General features: G+C 44.2%; 1 protein-coding gene across 1 annotated transcript in view; it reads left to right on the top strand.

Annotated features, from left to right (window-relative positions):
- The first annotated feature begins 7,093 nt into the window (after window positions 1-7,093).
- LOC136168460 (uncharacterized) overlaps window positions 7,094-16,192 on the top strand; it is a 219,253-nt gene continuing 210,154 nt past the window's right edge. Inside the window, 2 exon segments of the mRNA XM_065935978.1 lie at window positions 7,094-7,166; window positions 12,356-12,676. Of these exon segments, the coding sequence (XP_065792050.1) occupies window positions 7,094-7,166; window positions 12,356-12,676 (394 nt within the window).

Below are 16,192 nucleotides of genomic sequence, written 5' to 3'. Positions count from 1 at the left end.
ATTTCTCTTAAATGTCTGGCATGGTACCATTCAGTCATTCAATAAGCATTAGCTGAATATCTATTAAGTTACAGAGAGTGGAAATACAGAACTTACACACAGGTTTAGTCTCACTCCAATCCTGGGCCCTGGAAGGGCCTTAGCAGATACTTGCAGCCTGCAATAGCCTTGGGTAGCATACCCTGATGTGGAACGATTTGATGATAAGGAAAAGAGAATCTGTTCACAGACTTTTAGATGTTAAACAGGAACACATTTCCCCTTGTTTCCAGAGTTCTTAGGCTGGTCTGCAGGCTGGATTCAGCTGCACCAAAGCTCCATGTGCAATAAAGCATCAGTTCATAGAGTTGTAGTCTGAGCAACCACTCAGTCTTTGAACTATGAGGGCCATCCCAGTGACATTAATCTTGGGTTTAAGAGGCTTAAGAATGACCACCTACAAGAACTGAAAAGTTCTGGAGTTGGTTATTACATCAACTCTGAACAGAGGTGGATTAATCATGAAGCTAATGAAGCTTCAACCTCACATCCTCTCCTTACACCAGCCCCTTCCAAGTCCTGTGAGGAGAGCCCCAGGGCTGTGCTCACAAGGATATAGGTTTTGAAACAGCCATTTTCTTGAGATGAGGAAAAAAAATATTCAGCAAAATCATTTCTTAACCAATTTATTTCTTGACCATGAAACACTAAATCCAGGAATCAGATTTGTTCAGGAAATCAAGAGAAAAGTGAGGGGGCTTAGAAAATACATGCTGCCTTTTCATTAGTACAGGATTGCTGAAAGGTAAAATAGGATCAGAGATGATGGACTGGCTAACTCAGAGGAAAGAAGAGCTGTTTAAGAATGAAGGTGAAGATGCTGAGAGACAAATTCGGGAAACTGAGCCTGACTGTCAGCACAGAGTGATGTAAAGGGAATAGGAGATGCACCGGGGCGGGTGCTGTTAGACGGGATTTAGATCTAGTTGTTGGTCAGTCAGAAATGGTGACTGAGAAACAACCAAGTCCAACAGAGGAAATAAGGTGAGACCTGAGGGGGCAGCTTGGGGTGAAGACACAGAAGGATGGGGAGATCCAGGAAAGTTTCTGCTTCATGTGACACATTCTGTCTTCTTTTCAAGTCTTCTTTCTCCTTTGTACCCATCAGAAGAGACTCTGTTCTGCCGCTGGAAAAAGTGACCCGCAAATCTCAGTCACACACACACACACACACATACACACACACAGAAATGCACACATACACATACATCCATATAGAGACACACACACACTCATCACAACCTACCGATGTCTGTGGTCAGTGAGGCTCTTGCACGTGCTTCTGGCACACGCAGCTTCTGTGACAGGTAAAAGAGAGAGACTACAGAGTCACTCGGGCTTGTCCTGCCTCCACTCGGAGGTGACACAGATGACACCACCCACATTTCGTTGCCCAGAATGAGTCCCTGAGGCCTGGAAATACAGCTATTTGACGAGTATTACTGTCTGTCCACATCCTTCAGTAGAACTCTTGAGAGCAGTGCTGTCAGTTTTTTCTCACCTTGGAGAAGCTTCTGAGTTACAGCTCTGTGCAGAGATTGAACGTGATCTGACCCTCCCAGAGTGGGGTTTGAAGGCATTTTGTATTTGGCTCCTTTGGCTGGTGTGTCTCTGACTCCTTACTCCACCTCAGTCTGTGCCGAGGGGCATTAGTCAGGTATGTGTCTCCCCTGCCTCCACCTCCCTTCCCCACTCAGTATCACTAACTGCAGGGTGATTTCTCAGCATTTGTTCATGCGTTCATTTCTTATCCAATGTTTGTTAAGCTCTCTCTATGTGTCTTTACTTGAGCTTATAGAAGCATTGAAGAATAAGACACAATACTTGCTCTCAAGAAGCCCCTTCTTTAGAGACAATAAGAAAGTTTTCATTTTTACAGATTGAAGGGACACAGCAGTAGTTTTGACCTGGAGGAATTAGAAAGAGTTCACAGAGATGACAACTCTGTGCTTTTAAATACAAAGAAATATATAGATATTTTCTTTCTGTAGTGGGCTTTAAAATGTGTCCTCTAGAATTCAAATATGCATAAATGTAATATTTGCTATTTTTATAACTGATTTCATCTTGGGCAGTAGCAAGGGGTATTTGCATGGATTGAAAGTTCCACAAAGTTAACACAAAGTCTCCAACTCAAAATGACAGACTCTCCCATTTAAAATTTGTCCCCCAAGTTAGCTTGGGTTTATGGTAATAATTACCTTGTCTAGTTGAAGCTCGCTGCTGAGACTGGTTTTCATCTATTCAAGGAGGTATCTTCTTGTCTCTCCTTCTACAGATGGTGCCTGGGGTGAGAGGGTTTCTTACTTTCCAAGCACAGTGGGAAAGGGTCCTTGGTCTGCATGCTCTCCACTTAGAATCTGCTTATCTTTGATTTAGTAGCTTTGATTGCTCTGGTCTCTAGGTATCTGATGCTGCACTATGGAGGAATGAATGAGTCCAGTTCAGTGCCACATTCTCTGTTAGATGTTGCTGGTTTTAGACTGTAAATGGCTGAAGAGAGATGATGTGCTGGACCTCAGGCAGCTCATGACCAGCTCATGTCCAAGCTCATCGCATATCCTTGTGATGAAGTGATCTTTGGTAAAGCATTCTTTACCAACTTGGTCTCATCCATACAAGGAACACAGATTGTGAGGTGGGTCTCCAACACTCTGGTATAACAAGTCACTTGTTTCCTTTTAAAGTTGTATACTTATTTTTTAATTCAAAAATATTTTGTATATTTTTTGCATATACACATATATCTAGTGGTCATGTATTCATTTGAGAGTTGGACTATAAAGAAAGCTGAGCACCTAAGAATTGATGCCTTTGAACTGTGGTATTGGAGAAGACTCTTGAGAGTCCCTTGGACTACAAGGAAATCCAACCAGTCCATTCTAAAGGAGATCAGTCCTGGGTGTTCATTGGAAGGACTGATGGTGAGGCTGAAACTCCAATACTTTGGCCATCTGATGCGAAGAGCTGACTCATTGGAAAAGACCCTGATGTTGGGAAAGATTGAGGGCAGGAGGAGAAGAGGACGACAGAGGATGAGATGGTTGGATGGTATCATTGACTCAATGGACATGTGTTTGGGTGGACTCCGGGAGCTGGTGATGGACCGGGAGGCCTGGTGTGCTGCGGTTCATGGGGTTGCCAAGAGTTGAACATGACTGAGTGACTGAACTGAACCGATTTTGTATATTAGTCACTCTGATTGGTCCTGAAAATGTCTGTCTACCAAGGGTATTTAATTATTTACTTTTCTAGCAAAGAGATTACTTACCCTCTGAATCCTCCATATTTTCATGGTGATTTGGGAATAATAATGCTACATACTGTGTTGCTTTACAATCCATAAGATGAAATAAACTGTCTACATTAAAGAAAAGGATTCTTCCTGGTCTTTACTTCTGCATTTCTGATTCAATACAGAAGCTGTTAAATTAAATTTTTTTGTAACAAAATTTCTTCCTGTTACAGTTTGTGGTTTGAGTTGAAAATATGCCAAATGATAAGTATATAAACATCCGGACCTCTTGGCCATATCTGATTGGGACCTGAAGAGGAGGCTTCATGGTGTTCACCTGTCAGTGTGCTGAGCTCTGTCTTCTTTATCTTTGGATACGCAAAGATGCAGCATTTATACATGTTTGGAGCTGGCTCTCTCAGCACTGCTCTTAGAATGGGGCTAGACTTGTTTCAACTGATTGCATTCATTGCAGAGAAGTGTAGAAGTGAACCATACATAGCTTATACCATTTAATCATATTGAAATATCATTACAAGTATTGACACAACTTGCATTGTGCTGTTAAGTCCAAATATCAAGTTAAATTATATCTCAAAAGATTTCTTTGGATTGAAATGATTTGTGCAAAATACCTGGCTGACATTCATTCATTCAGGTTTACAATAGACATCATTTAGGATTTTTAATTAGCAGGCACTCTGGATAAGGGGGTGAATTAGACACAGAACCTTTACCAAGTCCATTTATAAAGTAAAATTAGCAAGTAAACAACTTAATTCATGAAGTTCCCAGTTGGTAAGGTCAAGGGTCATGAGCAGTAGACCCTCCCTCTGGGGCACAGAGAGAAGGGGTGATGTGTGGAAGACACAAGTCTGACCCCAGTCACCATCACAGCATGTAGTTCTGGGAGAGTTTTGGCAGTTCCAATCAAGGCTCCAGGTAACAGAATTGAGTTCCCGTTCTAGAGTCCTGGGATTCCTGGGATGGAATGGAGAGAGGAGCCCTAATATTGCTTCTCCACCACTATGATGTACTACTATTAACTAGTGATTATTTCTCTTACTAAGGCCAACTCATTTAATTCTAACCAAAACTGTCATCTATAAACAAACACAACCCTTCATTTATAGACAAAGCCACTGCACAGAGAGCGTAAGGATCCTGTTCAAGGGCACACGCATGGTATGTGGCTGAGCTCTCAGTCATGGTATGTGGCTGGCTCCTGAGCCTGTCCTCCTGACCCCTGAAGTTCATTGTTGACATAGCTGGGTTAGTGTCCTACCTAAAGCTTTCCTCCTTCAAATCTTGGATGAGATTGGACACTGAGATTTCCTTATGTGTCAGAGAAGAAGAACCTTCATAAGAGGGTAAGTTGGTCCATGCTGACCTTGCATCCCCAGCTCTGGGGTAGAGGATGCTGCCTGGGCACAGCCTGCCAACCCTGGGTTAGCCCCTCCTTCCAGCCCACTCTATCCTTATAACAGGATATGGAGTCCCTAACAGGATGTTACCTGCGAGATCTCAATCCTAAGGTGAGACCATGTGTACCTGGTTCACTGAATGCATCCCTGTGTCATCCTTAGGAGGAATGACTGGACTCCAGGAAGCACATCCTGTATTCTAGGTGTTTGTCTGGTGGTTTCTGGTGATGTTGTGGAGTGGAGTCCATAACTGGGTAAGGAATGATGACTCTGGGTCCCAGGGGGAATAGAACATCGACTCTAGTGACTGAGCAGATCCTGTTCCTACTCCAGTGCTTGAGTTTATACTCTGGTTCTGACATTTATAATCAGCTATTATCACTACTGTGTTAAGCATCCAGAAGGAGATGGGGATTCATGTACAGATGGGGGCTTGGAAGTCAGAGGAACACAGGAAAAGTAAGTGTTATAAAATAACAGGTTAATATTAACATATTTAGAGGGAGAAAAGCATGTGTTCAATTGACTTTTCTCCCTTTTCATTTGCCTGAGTCTCAAGTAGCAAGGATGGGCATGGCATGACAGAGAAGCTGTGTCTGCTGACCGGGATGAGGCGTCCTTCCAGTGGGGGATGTGACAGGGCTGTAACGTGGTCCACAGCTGTTGGCTTCACTGAGACCTTCAGGTGTGGGTGGGGGAGGGTGTGAAGCCGTCTCTGGGCTCTGGTGGGGACTCTGAGGCGTGTGTGTCACAGATGCTTCCTTCCCCCGTTTGTGCCGAAATGATGAGAGTCAGGGTGAGTGGGCTTCAGGGTGGGTTTTTGTGGACCACAAGGTGCATCATGGGAATCTTTAGCCCGAGGGAGTATGAGGAGTGAGGGCAGTATGTTAGCGACCTTGAATTTCGATGGGGGAGCTCTGTCTTGCAGCATTACTGCCCTTCTGTCTCTACACTCATCCCTCGTCTACTTCCTGGAGAGCATCGGGAGCTTCTCTGATCAGTGGAACACAACAAGGCAGCAATGGCCACACTGGGCATCACCCTTCTGCTTGGCTCTGTGCCCTCAATCCACCTGGCTTCCATTCTTGCCACTAACTTTCCTCTTTAACTTAGAATGAATGAACCCTCTTTTCTGCTTCATTTGCCTCTTCTTTGCCCCTTGTCTGCAGCCATTGTGCAGTGGAATACTTTCTGTTTGTCCCTCTGTCTGGGGGCAGTTCCCTTAAATAATATTTTGCATCTTTATTTATGGCTTATAAAGCATGTGTGTTCTGAATCCTATCAAACAAAATGTTCTATATGCAAAGGGGCAAAATGTGAAGTTTAGAAAATGTCAATCTTTCTAAGCTACATATTTTCTTCAAGGGATCCCCACTCCTATTTTGGAGAGCTAGGGTTGAATAATGACTACTATTTTCTCTTTGTTTCCTGTAACAGCAATCTCTTTCTCTCCTGAAACATCATTTGTTGACTAGCTGAAAGGGGTATTTCACATAAAATGAAATGCAATAAACAGAAAGGGATTTAGCATGTCTGAAAATCCCTTATAAGGGCTTCCCAGGTGGTTCAGCAATAAAGAACCCGCCTGTCAATGCAGGAGACACAGGAGATGTGGGCTTGATCCCTGGGTCGAGAAGAACACCTCGAGAAGGAAATGGCAACCCACCCTAGTATTCTTGCTTGGGAAAGCCTATGGACAGAGGAGCCTGGAGGGTTACAGCCCAGGGGTCACAAAGACTAGGACACAACTGAGCATAAATACACCTTCTCCAGGACCCAGTGTCCAGATCATTCTGAGAAGAGAAGAAAGACCTGCAGTCTCAACCCCTCAACTTAATGGTTTCCACCTCACCCTCTCCGTGGTCACCTGTGAATTCCTGCAACTCCTGTCCTCATTTTCTTCTGGCCCAATATGTATTCTTTCAAGCCTTCTTATAGTACTCTGCTTCCGGCCTGAGGTCAGTACTGGGAAGATCTATATTTGATTCCACTAAAGTTATTCTTCATAGGCCAATCGATTCCACAACTTGACCCTGCGAGATCTCACAGTTCTTGGGGATCGACCAGGGTGATCGGAGGAAAAAAAGGTACTCATAGTTTTCTACACCAGCCCCGGTCATGGGGTCTGGCAGTCAGGACCACGGGAGCAGGAGGTCAAAGGACCGTGTTGCTCATATAAGGAGATGTTGAAGCTACAGAAGCTCATTGGTGTTTGAGCTTCAGAAAGTGGCAGATGCAGCCTCCGATAGTGCCTGAAATGGTGAAAGGTGTCGCTATTGGCTCTCAGGAGGGAGGATGTAGGGGACGGCCTATATAGACCCCGGTTGGCACCCTGACGCCTCCTCACAGGCTGATCCTGCAGCTGGGACTGTGACCTTGAGGACGTGAAGTCAGGATGGCTCTAAGCCAACACCTCTCCCTCCAGAGACTCTGTGTCCTCCTCCTCGGCACAGTGGTGGGTGGTCAAGGTAAGAGCTGCCCCTCTCTCCTGGGTCCACACCAGGTTGTGGAGACCTTAATAAAGGGAAAGGGTATGGAGCTGTGGAGCCGCAGTCTTAGTGTTTTTGTCCAAAATCAAAGCACTCCGACTGTGAATACTGGTCCCTTTCCTGTGGGGAGTCCATTGGTCATAGAGGCAGATTTTACAGAGCAGTGAGGTTTGATCTGGACCGAGGTGGGTCAACCTGACTCCCCTCTCTGTCTCCCTTGTTCTCAGGGAGCTTCTAGGCGTCCCGGTGACTCCCAGTGTGTGCAAATTCCAGTGACTGACCTCAGCTTGGACTCTGGGCTGTTCCCACATGCTCCACATGCCTGGTGTGTGAGCACTGCCTTTAGATCCCCGTATTTCCTGTGTCTGTGCTCCTGTAGGCTCTGTGCTTGTGTGTGTGTGTGTGTGTGCAGGTGAGGAGTGTGTGAGGTTGTGTGTGTGTGAGGGTATGAGGAGTGTGTGTGTGTGTGAGGAGTGTGTGAGGGTGTATGTGTGTGTGAGGAGTTTATGTATTTGTGTGTGTGAGGGTGTGAAGAGTGTGTGGGGGGGGAGTATGTGAGGAGTGTCTGAGTGGTGTATGAGGGTGTGTGAGGAGTATGTGAGGGTGAATGAGGGTGTGTGAGGAGTGTTTGAGTAGCGTGTGAGGATGTGTGTATTTGTGTGAAAATATGTGTGTGTGTGTGGAGTATGTGAGGAGTGCCTGAGTGGTGTATGAAGGTGTGTGAGGAGCGTGTGAGGGTATATGTGTGTGTGAGGAGTTTATGTATTTGTTTGTGTGAGGGTGTGAAGAGTGTGTGTGTGTGGACTATGTGAGGGTGAGTGAGGGTGTGTGAGGAGTGTTTGAGTAGCGTGTGAGGGTGTGTGTATTTGTGTGAGAACATGTATGTGTGGGAGTGTGTGAGGCTGTGTGTGTGTGTGTGTGTGTGTAAGGGGGATGGATCCTGTCTCTGTGAGATGAACGGGGCCGCTGAGCAGGGACTGAGTCCGCTGGTCTGTGAAGCACACAGGGTCTCAGAGCGCTGGGTGTCCTGGCCGCTCCTTGTAACTGGATCAGAAATAATGGTGCACCTGCCTGCCTCTCTCTGGCTCCTCTTGCCCATCCCCCCGGCTCCCCGGCTTGTTGCCGGGTCTGCCCAGCACTGGGCTCTATGAGACGCTCTGCCTGCCGGCCTCGCCTGTTCCCACCAGGTGTCCATTATGGAGCAGAGAAGCCTGCATCCAGGAGAGAGGACCTCTTGTCTGTAGAGATCAGCTGATTCATAGCCTCAGGTGTATAATTCCTAAGTCCCTGCCCTGGTCCCTGTGACTCATTTCCTGATGTGCTGGGGGCCTGGGACGGTCCTTTTCCCTCCCAGGAGCTGCTGTGACTCTGTAGGGAGCTCTCTCTCTCGTGCCCTTTCCTGCCCCTCCCTGGGAGCTGCTTCCCCCTGAGTGAGAGTGGAGTATGTCTTCAATCCTTCTGTCATGGTCTGCAAGGTTTCTTTGGACAAATCCGCTGATCTGCTTAGGGGAGTCTTCTTGGGTGACAGAATTCTTTTCTTCTCCTTAGACTTTTTTAAATTCTCTGTCTTTGCATTCAGACAGTTTACGCTGTGCCTCTTGGAGAAGGTTGTTTTGGATTGAAATTTTGGGGTTACTTATTAGCTTAGAACTTAGATATCCAGATTTTCCCCCAGGTTTGGGAAATTCTCAGCCTGTCTTTCTTTCTTTGCTAGGTCTCCTTGCTGCATGCGGGTTTTCTCTAGTTGCGGTAAGCAGGGGCTTCTCCTCGCTGCAGTGCACAGACTTCTCACTGTGGTGGCTTCTCTTGGTGTGGAGCACAGACTCTAGGTGCACAGGTTTCAGTAGTTGAGGCACACCAGCTTAGTTGCTCTGCGGCATGTAGAATCTTCCTGGATCAGGGATTGAACTCATGTCCCCTGCATTAGCAGGCGTATTCTTATCCACTTCACCACCAGGGAAGTCCTCAGCCATTATTTCTTTTCTCCTTCACTTCTCCTGTGACTCCATTCAATACATTGTTTCTCTTTATGGTATACACAGTTCCCACTGCTTTCTATATTCCTTTCATTCTCTTTTTGTTCCTCTAATTGGATACTTTCAACTGATTTTTCTTCTAACTTCTTTTTTTTTTTCTTTTCCTTGGTCAAGTTTGTTGTTAAATCTCTATACTGAATTCTTCAGTTTACTCATTGTCTTATGTTCATGCTAAATTGCCTCCATCACGTGTGACTCTTTGTGACCCCATGGACTGTAACCCACCAGGGTCTTCTGTCCATGGGATTCACCAGGCAAGAATACTGGAGTGGGTTGCTATGTACTCCTCCAGGGAATCTTCCAGACCCACGGATCGGACCTGAGTCTCTTACATCTCCTGCACTGGCAGATGGGTTCTTTACCACTAGCACCACCTGGGAAGCCCATTCATTTATTATTCAGCTTCAAAATACCTGGTTGGCTTTTTTTCCCCTTAATTTTGTATGTCTTTATTGCTCTTATTTTATTTGTATTATTTTCCTGGTGTCAATAAATATTTGAATTCTCTTGTAACTCTCTGAGCATCTTTTGAAGTATTATTTTGAATTCTTTGTCAGGCAATTCTTGGATCTCCATTAATTTGAACTGGTTACAGGAGGTTTACTGTATTCCTCTGGTGGGATTTTGTTTCCCTGATTCTCCTTGATGTCTTATTCTCTTGTAGATGTCTGCACATTTAAAAAAGCTGTCACCTCTGCCAGACACTAAGTCCTGATTTCAGTAGAGAAAGCCTTTCATCTCTGGGTAGGGGCACACTGGAATGTACTGCAGGGTGCCAAGTGCAGAGGCATAAGGTGGCACTGGGTCTGGGAGAACATGAGGCTGTTTGGCTCAGGCTGCTGACGTCCACAGCATTGACAACTGTGTGGTGTTTGGCAAGTGTTGCAGGGGGTCTGCTGTCACTGGAATGGTAGTTGGTGCCCTCAGCAGTGCCTCTGGTTCTAAAGCCTAGGGATCATGACCAGCAGTGGTGGTGGCCAGAGCCAATGGTGTGCACACTCTTGGCTTTGGGGGCCTGTTGCAGGTGCCTCTGTGGGGGAGATGATGGTTGCAGATGCTCATGTTGTGGGAAGGCCTAGGAAGGCAGCAAAGGCCAAGACCAACAATGGCTCATTGCTCAAATTCATGTCCACTGAGCTCGTGATGCTATCTAACCATCTCATCCTGTGCTGCTCTTCTCCTTTTCCTTCAGTCTTTCCCAGCATCAGGGTCTTTCCCAATGAGTCAGCTCTTTGCATCAGGTGGCCAAAGTATTGGAGCTTCAGCTACAGCATCAGTCCTTTCAATAAATATTCAGGGTTGATTACCTTTAGGATTGACTGGTTTGATCTCCTTGCTGTCCAAAGAACTCTCAAGAGTCTTCTCAAGCACCAAAGATCGAAAGCATCAACTCTTCAGGGCTCAGCCTTCTTTATGGTCCAACTCTCACATCCATACATGACTACTGGAAAACCATCATCTGTGCTTGTTATTAATTCTTTCAGGGGTAAAATCTGCTGCATCTGTCTGCAGAGCGGGTCACTGTGAACTGTGATTGCTCCTGCCATGTGGTTGCTATTGGTGCTTTGCTCTTCTTTCTTTTGCCTAGCCATCCTTATAAGACTGGCTCAGCTTTGCAGGTCTGTGGGAAGTGAACCTGAAGCAGGACTTTCATATGGTGCCCCAAAGGCTAGGGATACTGTTTACTCAACCTGCTCTTACCCTCCTGGTGAGAGGAACTCTCCTGGCACCCTTGACACCGAGTGATTCTGGTTTGGAGGATGTAATGATGCCTCCAAAATGACAGCATCTTGGCGTGGTCAATCTTCTTAGGGTACTCCAGATCTTTTTGGAGCTGTTTTTGTTACTGATCGCAGTCTAAGTTTGGTCTTTTTTAAGAGGATGGAGGCTACTGTCTCCTAAATCAGCATTTTGGTAACAGTACATTTGAGGTCTTTACTCTTTGAGAGAATGGTTTTGAGTGTAGAATTTTAGATTGGCAATTTGTTTCTTTCAGTAAATCTAACACTTAAGTCTACTCTACCCTGACATCTCTTTTTGTTCTTGGGGTTTTAGATGTTAGTATAGATGTTTCTCAGTTTTATACACCTAGTCTCTATCTTAGTATTTTTCTTTCTGTCAATTTTCTGCTGTTATTTCCCATTTTAGTAAAAGTAAGCTAGGTATGGTGTAGTAAAAAAACAAAATGTATCCTTATATAACATGTTCTGTTCACTTTGGCAGGACTTCTGCTATCATAATTCTTCAAGCACTCAGGTTGTTGAATTCTCCACCATTATATTATACTACCACTGCAATATTAGGCTGCAGGATTTGCTGTGGTAGAAAAACATATTGGCTCTTTAGTGTTGCTCTGTGGAAGTGACATCATTTGTTCTACCACATTGTTGAATGAGCCAGATCACATGGTTATCCTTAACTTCAAATAGGCAAGGAAGTATTACTGTTTCCACATGCTCATAAAAAGAGAATTTTAAATGTTGCTGAGCACTAGTCATGTCTCCGTCTATAATGTTCTTGCAAATGAACTCCTTTTTAATGCAGAAACCAGAGTCGTCTTAAAACTTAATCGCTAAAGTGACACCTTATCACTTTTGTCAAATTCCATTTGTTAGATGCATGTTACTAGGTACATTTGAGTGTGGATTACACAAGGACACGAACACCAGGCGGCAGGAATAATCAGGACACTGTAGAACCTGTTACCTCAGCCCTCTGTTCCTAAGCTGGATGAGATGCTCCCTATGGACAGGGAAAAAGAGGGAGGATTCCTCCCTGGATCCCGGGCCGTGAGCAGTACCTGAGATGGGGAAGCTGGGCCCTAGTAGCCTTGGGCACATCTACAGGGAGGGCAGCATCCAGAGTCTCTGAAGGCCTGTCCTCGGTGGTGTCCCTGGAGCTGGTTTTACAGGCTCGTGAGAAATACCTGTGCCTCCCTTCCTGCTCCAGGTTCAGTGATGGCACATTGGGAGCTTCGAGATGGCCATGGTGGGAATGTTTATACCACAGAGGTCAAGAAATACTATATCCCATGCACTTTTTTGCTCCTCAGAGAGCTAAGGTTTTAAATATTTATATCACTGCAAGTCTCCTAAAATCTCTCCTGTGTCCTGTGTCTGTTCTCTCTTGCAGATCTGGAGCTGAGGCTGAAAGATGGAGCCCACCGCTGTGAGGGGAGAGTGGAAGTGAAGCACCAAGGAGAATGGGGCACAGTGGATGATGACTACTGGAGCATGAAGGATGCATCTGTAGTGTGCAGACAGCTGGAGTGTGGAGTTGCCATTTCTTTTCCTGGATGGGCTTATTTTGGGCCAGGACTTGGCCCCATTTGGCTTTCGTATACTTTATGTGAAGGGACAGAGTCAACTGTCAGTGACTGTAGGCATTCTGATATTAGAGACTATCGTAATGATAGCTATTCCCATGACTGGGATGCTGGAGTGATCTGCTCAGGTAAGTGCTGTCTGATCTGGCAAGGAAGCTCTAGCAGGACAAGCCTCTGTCTTATCACCAGAATGACTCGAGATTATGGATTATAGCCTTTAGAACATGCTTCAGTGAAAGGTCTGTCACAGAAGGTAGAGAAGTCAGGTCAAAAGTTTCATACAGATACAGCTGTTGTGTTTGACCTCTGTGACATAGTCTTATCATGGTAATTGTTCTGTATTCTTTGATATAATGGTCAGTAGGGTGTGGCTACATGGTACAGGGTGGTGGACACAGAAGAGTTGTAGGCAACAAGGTTTATCGTACTCATAGGTCCTAAAACTCAGAGTCACCACACTCCATCAGGTCAGTATGTGGGGGATGTGCCAATAGAATAGGCTCAACCAAGCAATGGTGACCCAAAAGGGCATGTTAAGACACATGGACAAGTGACCATATGGGGGGTCAGGGTGCAGTTAGTTACACAAGGAAAAGGTGTGAGGGGATTTCCCTGGTGCATTTAAATGTCCCTTGGTCACAGTCAGAGGAAGCCAGAAGTGGAACTTGTGGCAGGAAACAGTCTCATCACACTGGTGCACCTGATCAACTGAGTGGGGAGCTCATATCACATTTGCAGGGATGTTGAGGGACCAGGAAAGTGAAGTCTTGAAGTTTACAAGACAGTAGTTGAAGTGCATCACATATAAGAGGCAGTGAAGCTAAGAGGACCTGAAGTGACTCCTATGCAGTGCTCAGTGCTATCTATGTGTTTGACCTGTGCCAAGGTGGATGCAGTAAAGACAGCAGTGAACCTAGGGTGTGAGTGGGTGATCACAGCATTTGACAGAGATGCTTCTAGTTGTTATCATAATTATTGATTGGGTGTCCAGGTTATTAATCCCACCAGAGAAGCTGGACTGGAGGAAGATATTGTCAGTTATCACAGTGAATTCCCTCACATAGGGAGCTGGTCTTAGGCAAGAATCACCCCATCTGATGTGATCGTGGGACAACGGAGCCCTGAGGACATCTGCAGTAGGTCCTTAGCAGTCACAGCCAATCAGCTCTTGGGTGTTTATGTTGAGGAAGATCATTGGAAAAGTGATCTTTGCTAATCTCACCTTCAGCAGATCTTTGATGATTCTAGTTGAAGCCCTTAAGAAAACAATTCTTTCCCTTTTCAAAAGGTACTTTATTGAGGTATGACTGACATACAAAACTGCTTGATTATGCATTTGTGAAACCATTACAGCACTTATGTCATAAATCTGTTCATCTCTTCAAAACGTTTCCTTCCAGTCTCTTTATTATTCTTATTAAAAATAATTATTTTCAAGGTTTAAATTTTAAATTTTAATTAGAAGATTTTGTTTTAAGCAAACGTGTTTTCTGGCATCTCAAGTAACCTTTCTCATTGTCACAATGTCCTAATCATGGTTCCAACTGCGGATAAATTTGTGGAAACACTACAGGTGTCTCTACAATATTTTGATAAATCACTATCTGAATGAAAATGGAGTGTGTGAGGTTTGAACTTTTTGTGAAATTAGAACTCCCAATGTTATCACCCTAAGAACACTGATGTCTTGATATTAATTCTTGTTAAGATACACTTAAAACTGACTACCATTGCTCTAACTTAGGCGCTCACATTTTTATGAATGGTTCCAGGTTCCTTTTATTTCTCTTTTTGTCATTAGTTTCCTCCCCCTGGTCTGTCATTTCTGTATTTTCAGACATGTTTTAATTTCGCAAAGATAAGTTAAAGTGGTGGTTATGTAGTAGAGATAAGATTAGAATAGCTTGTTTTTTCATTATCTTAATCAAAATTGAACTCTTGAAGTTTCTTCTGGTTAATCTTAGGAGTCAGGTATGGAAGAGAAATTTCAGCCTTAGTAGTGGATTGTTGGAAGTGGAGTTCTGTGTTTAGGAGAAATGTAGAGTGGAAATAATGACCAGAGAAGAATGTCAAGAAGCTTGTTTGAAATAAGGAGGGGACTTCAATGAGGGGCTAAACAAATTGAGTGGGACTGTAGTGCAAGTGTGCTAAGCTGCTTCAGTCCTGTCCTACTCTTTGTGACACCATGGACCGTAGCCCAGCAAGCTCCTCTGTCCATGGGACTCTCCAGGCAAGAATACTGGAGTGGGTTGCCATTTCCTTCTTCAGGGGATCTTTGTCACCCAGGGATCAAACCTGGGTCTCTTGCATTGCAGGCAGAGTCTTGATTATCTTCTGAGTCACCAGGGACTACAGTACTGAAGTGGAAACTGGTGAGGGGATGAAGATGCAAGGATTGCAGGAGGGGAGGGTTGCAAAGATGCAGGCCAACTCCTACATTCACCACAGCCTCTGTGTTACACTTCCTTCCTGCCCTCATCCCTTCCCTCCCTCTCTTCCTTTATCCTGTTGTGGGAGTCATTTCTGAGCTCTGTGGAAGTGCTAGGAGGTTGCAGTTTTCTTAGAGGAAAGTTTTTATAATACAGATTCTGTATATTTAACAAATGTAAGTTTATTTTGCTCTCTTTTTTATATCAGATTTCGGTGAGTTGTGTTTCACAAGTAATGTGTTTTCAAGGACTAGGCCTACTTTACAAAAAAATTTTCAAATTAGAATAACGCTGGTTCATATCTCTTATGTTTAGATGTCGGGAAGATCTATTATGATAATCCTCCTTTTGTTACTGGTGTTGTTAATTTGCGTTCCCTCTTTTTTCTTAATTGGTTTTGCTAGAAGATTATCAGTGTTAATGTTCTTTTTAAGAGAATCACTAATGGATCCTATTGACTTTTTTGATTTGTATTCGCTTTCTACTTAATTGATTTCTGTACTCACTTTTCACTCCTCTTTTTCAGTTATGATCTTCCCTGATAGCTCAGTTGCTAGAGTCTGCCTGCAGTGCTGGAGACCCCTGTTTAATTCCTGGATTGGGAAGATCCCCTGGAGAAGGGATAGGCTACCCACTCCAGTTTTCCTGGGCTTCCCTTGTGGCTCAGCTGGTAAAGAATCTGCCTGCAATGCGGAGCACCTGGGTTTGATCCTTGGGTTGGGAAGATCCCCTGGAGAAATGAAGGCTACCCACTCCAGTATTCTGGCCTGGAGAATTCCATGGATTGTATAGACCATGGGGTCACAAAGAGTCAGACACGACTGAGTGACTTTCGTTTTTCAGTTATGATTATTGTTGCTTTTGTAGATTCTTGGGTCTTGCATCATTTTCTTCTGTTTCTATTTTTATTCTAATGTAGGCATCAAGGAAGCATCAAGGTTCTAAATTTTCTTCTAAGCTTCACTTTATTTTTAAGCCACCAGTTTTGATAGTATATAATTTCTTTTGTATTTTATTACCATAAAATATTTCTTTTTCTCTGAATGTATGCTTTGTCTTATAGTCTGACTTTGTATGATATTAATACAGATGCTGTATACAGCTTTCTCTGATTTGTGTTTGCATAGTATATAATTTTTTACCTTTTTAATATGTTTCTGTGTTTATATTTAAACACACATATATTTATAGATAGTATATTGTTTTGTCTTATTT

The sequence above is a fragment of the Muntiacus reevesi genome, chromosome 1 (assembly GCF_963930625.1).
Source record: "Muntiacus reevesi chromosome 1, mMunRee1.1, whole genome shotgun sequence".
Classification (NCBI taxonomy): domain Eukaryota; kingdom Metazoa; phylum Chordata; class Mammalia; order Artiodactyla; family Cervidae; genus Muntiacus; species Muntiacus reevesi.
The sequence above is the reverse complement of the archived record's forward strand: the minus strand, read 5'-3'. Positions and strand labels throughout refer to the sequence as shown.